This window comes from Gekko japonicus, unplaced genomic scaffold (genome assembly GCF_001447785.1).
Source record: "Gekko japonicus isolate JY-2015 unplaced genomic scaffold, Gekko_japonicus_V1.1 scaffold6369, whole genome shotgun sequence".
Lineage (NCBI taxonomy): Eukaryota > Metazoa > Chordata > Lepidosauria > Squamata > Gekkonidae > Gekko > Gekko japonicus.
This window is the reverse complement of record NW_015173321.1, coordinates 22,462-28,826: the sequence shown is the minus strand read 5'-3', so window position 1 is coordinate 28,826 and position 6,365 is coordinate 22,462. Positions and strand designations below refer to the sequence as shown.

General features: G+C 46.6%; 1 protein-coding gene across 1 annotated transcript; it reads left to right on the top strand.

The window, feature by feature from the left end:
* Positions 1-1,186: 1,186 nt before the first annotated feature.
* LOC107120211 (zinc finger protein OZF-like) lies at positions 1,187-5,318 on the top strand (the record flags this gene model as incomplete). The annotated part of the gene is made up of 5 exons (XM_015422856.1): positions 1,187-1,244; positions 2,264-2,389; positions 2,876-3,366; positions 4,314-4,497; positions 4,666-5,318. Coding segments are annotated over exons 1-5 (1,512 nt in total), but the record flags the coding sequence as incomplete, so codon positions are not given.
* Positions 5,319-6,365: the final 1,047 nt, after the last annotated feature.

The window sequence follows — 6,365 nt, the reverse complement described above, 5'->3', positions numbered from 1 at the left end:
AAAAAGAGATGATGTCACAACCCTGGGAACAGGGATGGGTGAAGAACAATTGAAAGAAGCAAACACAAGAGGAACTTGAGGTTAACTTTAATCCTTCCAATTTTGTTTCCCTTGCAGGCAGTGAAGAGAGGCTGTCAACCTGTCATCTTTTCAGAGGACTGGAACTGGCTGCTCCTCCTCTGGTCCAGGTAGGGGGGGAAGACGGGGGGATAGTCAGGTCCCCCCTCCTTTCTCAGGGAGGCCTTTGATCCTTCTGACCAAGGAGAGACAAGCTCTGAACCCCACTCTCTTTATGCATGCCAAACTCTACATCCCTCACCCTCCCAGAATGCCCCTGTCAAGACTGTAGTCTCTGCCTGGACTGATCTCTGACGAGGGAATCTGCTTTTCCTTTCAGCCTCCCTTTTCCTTTGAGGAGGTGGCCGTGTATTTCACCGAGGCCGAGTGGGCCTTGCTGGATCCTGGCCAAAGAGCCCTCTACAGAGACGTCATGCTGGAGAACTACGGGAGTGTGGCTTCTCTAGGTAAGGACCTTTCATGGGTGCCAAAGGGGAAAATTGCTGCCATTGGGTCGATGCATGAATCAAAATAGTGAAAAGCTATATGTGGTTAGGAATACTGTCTGGCTACCTTCCCCCCACCCCCCTGCGGGGAGCCTCAAGGAGTTGGGGTGGCAGTGAAAAGGATGGTTCAGCATGGCCAGTGTTGTGGCCCTCACTCAAGCCATTCCTACAGCGGTCCCCTGGATGTCTTCAGGCCTTACGATTAGGTGGAGATGGGTTTGGAGCTGTTCTACCTTGCAGAGGTGAACTGCAGTGGGTAATCCCACCAGTTAACACTACCACCCAAGGGCAACTGGCTTACGCCAAATCACACAGCACTTTCTGTTGTGGTGACAGGAATCAGTCCTCACCCCAAGTGAACGGGATCGTGTGCTATTGAAGAGTTTCCCACTGATATTGTCAGCCCAGTAAAGACAGAGTCAGGTACTCAGTTGAAGCACAGTTTGTTTGAGCCACAATAGGATAGAGAAAGCACTGTAGCCACCGTCCGTCTCCCCAAGAGGCAGGCAACCAACTCCTTCCCAAAGGCTAAATCCCAGCCCCTTGAGGCAGGAAACCATCTGCCAAAGAAAAGCACAAACACAAAGAAAAGCCAGGAACACCTGTCCACTCAGCATGCCCCGATGCCCGAGTTCTTCCGAGGCCGGCCAGCACCATCTCCCCCTGTCCCCATAGAAGAACGTTGGCAACAATGAGAACCCTCTGCTGCTCTAAGGGTCTTCCAGATTCACTTCTCCACATTTAGATTCCATCACCCTGGTCATGCTGAACACCTGGATAACTGCATGCTTGCTGTGTGGTCACTGCACCTTTCAGGTATTTTGGGAGGATGGAACAGGACAGACTCTTCTGGGGTCTTATCTGGACTTTTTGGCACTGCGTTTTCCTCTGGGATGGGCTTCCAGAGGGCCTTAGTCTACCGTTAGGAGTTGATGACGTTGACACCTGCTAATCAGTCTTCTGGCTCTCTCTTGCTGACAATAAGATATACTTCTTTCTGGAGAGACTCGCTGACTCTGTGCGTCTAGGAAAGGCAGAACTGCCTGGATGATTTAGACGTGGCTGTGCTTTAAACAACAGAGAGACCCAGGTGCAGACAACGGCTCAGAAATAGCAGAAAAATGGCTCTGACCTTGAGAAAGGTGCCCCTACACTGCAATGCTGGTTTTCTCATTTTTCATTACCTGCCCCCCCAACAAACGACACCTTTTCCAAAAACCATGGGGGCCCCATATGAACTGTGGGGTTCACTTGGGGAGCTCCTAGCTTCCCTCCTCCCACCTGGAAAACACGTATTTGGGGGAGGGTGAAAAACAGCTCCTCCTGGCCCTGTTGACAACTGGAAGGAAACTCTCAGTACAGTTGTAGGACTGGATATCTTGATTACCTCTTGTATTTAATTGCCAAGTTCGGAGAATCAAAAGTCAAAAGCCATGGTAAGTCAAATGCGAATGGGGAGGAACAATATTTTGCCACTTTTCTCCTTAAAATACATATGGGGAGTTTGGGGAGTGAAGGGACAGATGGAATATAAAAAACAGCTCTACAGGAGAGCCTGGCAGGGATAAGGTGGGATCAGCATCTCAGTTTGGGAGGAAAGATGATTGGACAACAGAAATGCCCACCCATTCCTGAGCAGTGCCTGGCTGGTGCCTTGGCTTCTTGCCTGGGTGATGATTGAAACTCTTTCTTAATTCCAGGAGCAGATGTAGAGGAGACAGCTGGGGAATTCCAGGGGTTCTTTTTTGGAAAAGTCAAGAATGAAGACACCGAAGGACACTTCGAAGATGGAGATGGACCCCAGAGGCAGGAGGGAAGCCAAGCAGGTAAGAGGAGGGATTAGCCCATTCCTTGCGAAGGAGGGGGTTTCTGTGAAATCCCAGTCCAAGAAGAAGAGTCAGTCAAAAAGAGAAGGGACAAAGGCCTCCATCCTAACCAGAGAATCCACTCCAGGGCAACTGAAAGTGTAGCCTTGGCAAAGACCTTCAGTTACAGAATGACCATCATTTTACAGACACAGATTCCCGTAGGAGGGAAACCGTGTAATTGCTTGCAGTGTGGAAAGAGCTTCAGTCCAAAAAGAGCCCTTCCTTCACATCAAAAAAGTAACAAGGCTGGGAAACCATATAAATGGTTAGAGTTTAAAACAAGTCTTCTGCAGGAGGCTTAATGTATTTTTAAAGTGCATGTTATTGTAGACTTCAGCGTATAGTGGGAAGAAGCCACTGTAATATTTGGATTGTGGATGGAACTTCAGGTGCAGATCAGACCTCCTTGCGTGGGTTCTAACAGGATATCTTTCTTTATTCCAGCAGGGGATGATCAGAGGAATGAGGAGGATGAGGAACTGCATCCTCTATTGCCAGATGAAGGCAAGAATGAAGACTTGAGAGGAAACTTCAGAAACCAAGTTGGACGTAAGAGGCAGAAAAGAAGCCACATCATCCAGAAGAGGGATAAACCCATTCCTTGCCAAGGGGGGGATTTCCAAGAAGTAATTCACACAATGAAGGAAACATACAAGTGCTTGGCGTGTGGAAAGAACTTCTCAGATCAATCCCAGTATAATGTCAATTTACGATTGCTCAGTGGAAAGAAGACACATGACTGGCTGGAGTGTGGAAAGACTATGATTCACAGAGCAGAGCTCCTTAGACTTCAAAGATCACATCGAGGAGAGAAACTTTTTAGCTGCTTAAACTGTGGCAAGAGATTCTCTGAGAAATCAGACTTTGTTCAACACCAAAAGATTCATACAGGAGGGAAGCTATTTATTTGTTCAGGGAGTGGAATGAAGCTCTCTGTGGGAATAAAAAGGAATATATGTTTTCCAAAGCACAGTATATGGAATGCATGTAAATGCTTTTGGTGTGGAAACTACTTCAAATACAGATCACAGCTCCTTGTGCACCAACGAATCCACAGAGGGGAGAAGCCTTTTGAATGCTCAGAGTGTGGGAAAAGATTCAGTCACAGAAACAGTCTTCAAAAACATCTAAGAACCCACACAGGGGAGAATACTTTTGAATGCTCAGAATGTAGGAAGAGATTCAGTGAAAGAAGCTATCTTGAAGAACATCTAAAAACCCACACAGGGGAAAAGGTTTTTGAATGCTCAGAATGTGCGAAGAGATTTAGGTGCAGTAGTAATCTTCGACGGCATCAAAGAATCCACACAGGGGAGAAACCTTTTAAATGCTCAGAATGTGGGAAGAGATTCAATGACAGCAGCAATCTTCAAACTCATCTAAGAACCCACACAGGGGAAAAGCCTTTTGAATGCTCAGAGTGTGGGAAGAGATTCAGACACAGAGACAGTCTTCAAACTCATCTAAGAACCCATACAGGGGAGAAGCCTTTTGTATGCTCAGAATGTGGGAAGAGATTCAGTCACATAAACAGTCTTCAAAAACATCTAAGAACCCACGCAGGGGAGAAGCCTTTTGAATGCTCAGAGTGTGGGAAGAGATTCAGTCACAGAAACAGTCTTCAAAGACATCTAAGAATCCACACAGGAGAGAAGCCTTTTGAATGCTCAGAGTGTGGGAAGAGATTCAGTGAAAGTGGCAGTCTTCAAAGCCATCTAAGAATCCACACAGGAGAGAAGCCATTTGAATGCTCAGAGTGTGGAAAGGCACAGGGGGAAAGGCTTTTGAATGCTCTGAGTGTGGGAAGAGATTCAGTCACAGAAACAGTCTTCAAAATCATCTAAGAACCCACACAGGGGAAAAGCCTTTTGAATGCTCAGAGTGTGGGAAGAGATTCAGTCGCAGAGACTCTCTTCAAACTCATCTAAGAACCCACACATGGGCGAACACGTTTGAATGCTCAGAATGTAGGAAGAGATTCAGTGAGAGTAGCTCTCTTCAAGAACATATAAGAACCCACACAGGGGAAAAGGCTTTTGAATGCTCTGAGTGTGGGAAGAGATTCAGTCACAGACACAATGAATGCTCAGAATGTGGGAAGAGATTCAGTTGCAGTGGCACTCTTCAATTTCATCTAACAACCCATACAGTGGAGAAGCTTTTTGAATGCTCAGAATGTGGGAAGAGATTCAGGTGCAGTAGTCATCTTCGACGGCATCAAAGAACCCACACAGGGGAGAAACCTTTGAGATTCAGTCGCAGTAGCTATCTCCTAGAACATCTAAAAACCCACACAGGAGAGAAACCTTTTGAATGCTCAGAATGTGGGAAGGGATTCAGGTGCAGTAGTCATCTTCGACGGCATCAAAGAACCCACACAGGGGACAAACCTTTTGAATGCTCAGAATGTGGGAAGAGATTCAGTGACAGCAGCAATCTTCAAACTCATCTAAGAACCCACACAGGGGAGCAGCCTTTTGAATGCTCAGAGTGTGGGAAGAGATTCAGTCGCAGTAGCTATCTCCTAGAACATCTAAGAACCCACACAGGAGAGAAACCTTTTGAATGCTCAGAATGTGGGAAGAGATTCAGTGACAGCAGCAATCTTCAAACTCATCTAAGAACCCACACAGGGGAGCAGCCTTTTGAATGCTCAGAGTGTGGGAAGAGATTCAGTCGCAGTAGCTATCTCCTAGAACATCTAAGAACCCACACAGGGGGAAAGGCTTTTGAATGCTCTGAGTGTGGGAAGAGATTCAGTCACAGAAACAGTCTTCAAAATCATCTAAGAACCCACACAGGGGAAAAGCCTTTTGAATGCTCAGAGTGTGGGAAGAGATTCAGTCAAAGGGGTCACCTTCAAAATCATTTTAGAACCCACACAGGGGAGAAGCCTTTTGAATGCTCAGAGTGTGGGAAGAGATTCAGTGACAGTACGACTCTTCAAAGACATCTGAGAGCCCATACAGGGGAAAAGCCTTTTGAATGCTCTGAGTGTGGGAAGAGATTCAGTCGCCATAGCACTCTTCAAAAACATCTTAGAACCTGTATGGAAATTTGTGGGGTCCAAGCTACTTCCAGGGATCCCCAAGCCCATTAGAATTGTTTCCTAGGGGTGGTTGGAGTCTGTATAAGTGACCAGGCCTTTCCTTCTCCTATACTACAGCATTGTCAGATCTTTTCTTAAAGGCAGATGATGCAGATATTCTGTTAAGGGCCCCATTTGGGCTAAGAAGAGCCCTAAATGCTCCAGTACAGCATTGCAAAGAAGACTTTTCTTTCAATAAACTATCAAAGAACAAAAATAATGGCATTCGGTAAGATGCTCTATATTCGGCAAGTGATGCTCTATATTCTTGGTGCCGGGCGGGGGCAGAGTGGGAGGGTTTCTAGTGTCCTGGCCCCACTGCTGGACCTCCTGATGGCACCTGGTGTTGGACTGGATGGGCCATTGTCCTGATCCAACATTGGCTTTTCTTATGTTCTTAAACAGAAGTCTAGAACGTGTACCATTGATGGCCGTTTGATTGAACTGGAGCAGACCTTTAAATACCTTGGTGCAGTATTCCATGCTTCTGACTCAAGAAAAGCACATATAGCCCACGCAGCAGATATACAGTTAGATTTCTTCAAACTAAGGGTGGCCAGTGCATCCCTGCTGCCCTAAAACTCTTCCAGGCCAAAACCGTGGCCCAATCTTTGCACAGAACTACAATAGGGCCAATATCATCTTCTTTTGCCCATCTTGAGTGTGTTCAGTGAAAGTTCCTAAGAGCAGCATTACAAGTCCCCCATTGCGTACCAAATGCTTTACTACATTTGGGGACCGGCACTGTCAGAGTGGAAATCAAAGTGTTCCTTGCTACCCTAAATTACTGGCTCAAGATTAGCAGTTTTCAGCAAGGTTTGACCCCACTGGTCTCCTCTTGGATGA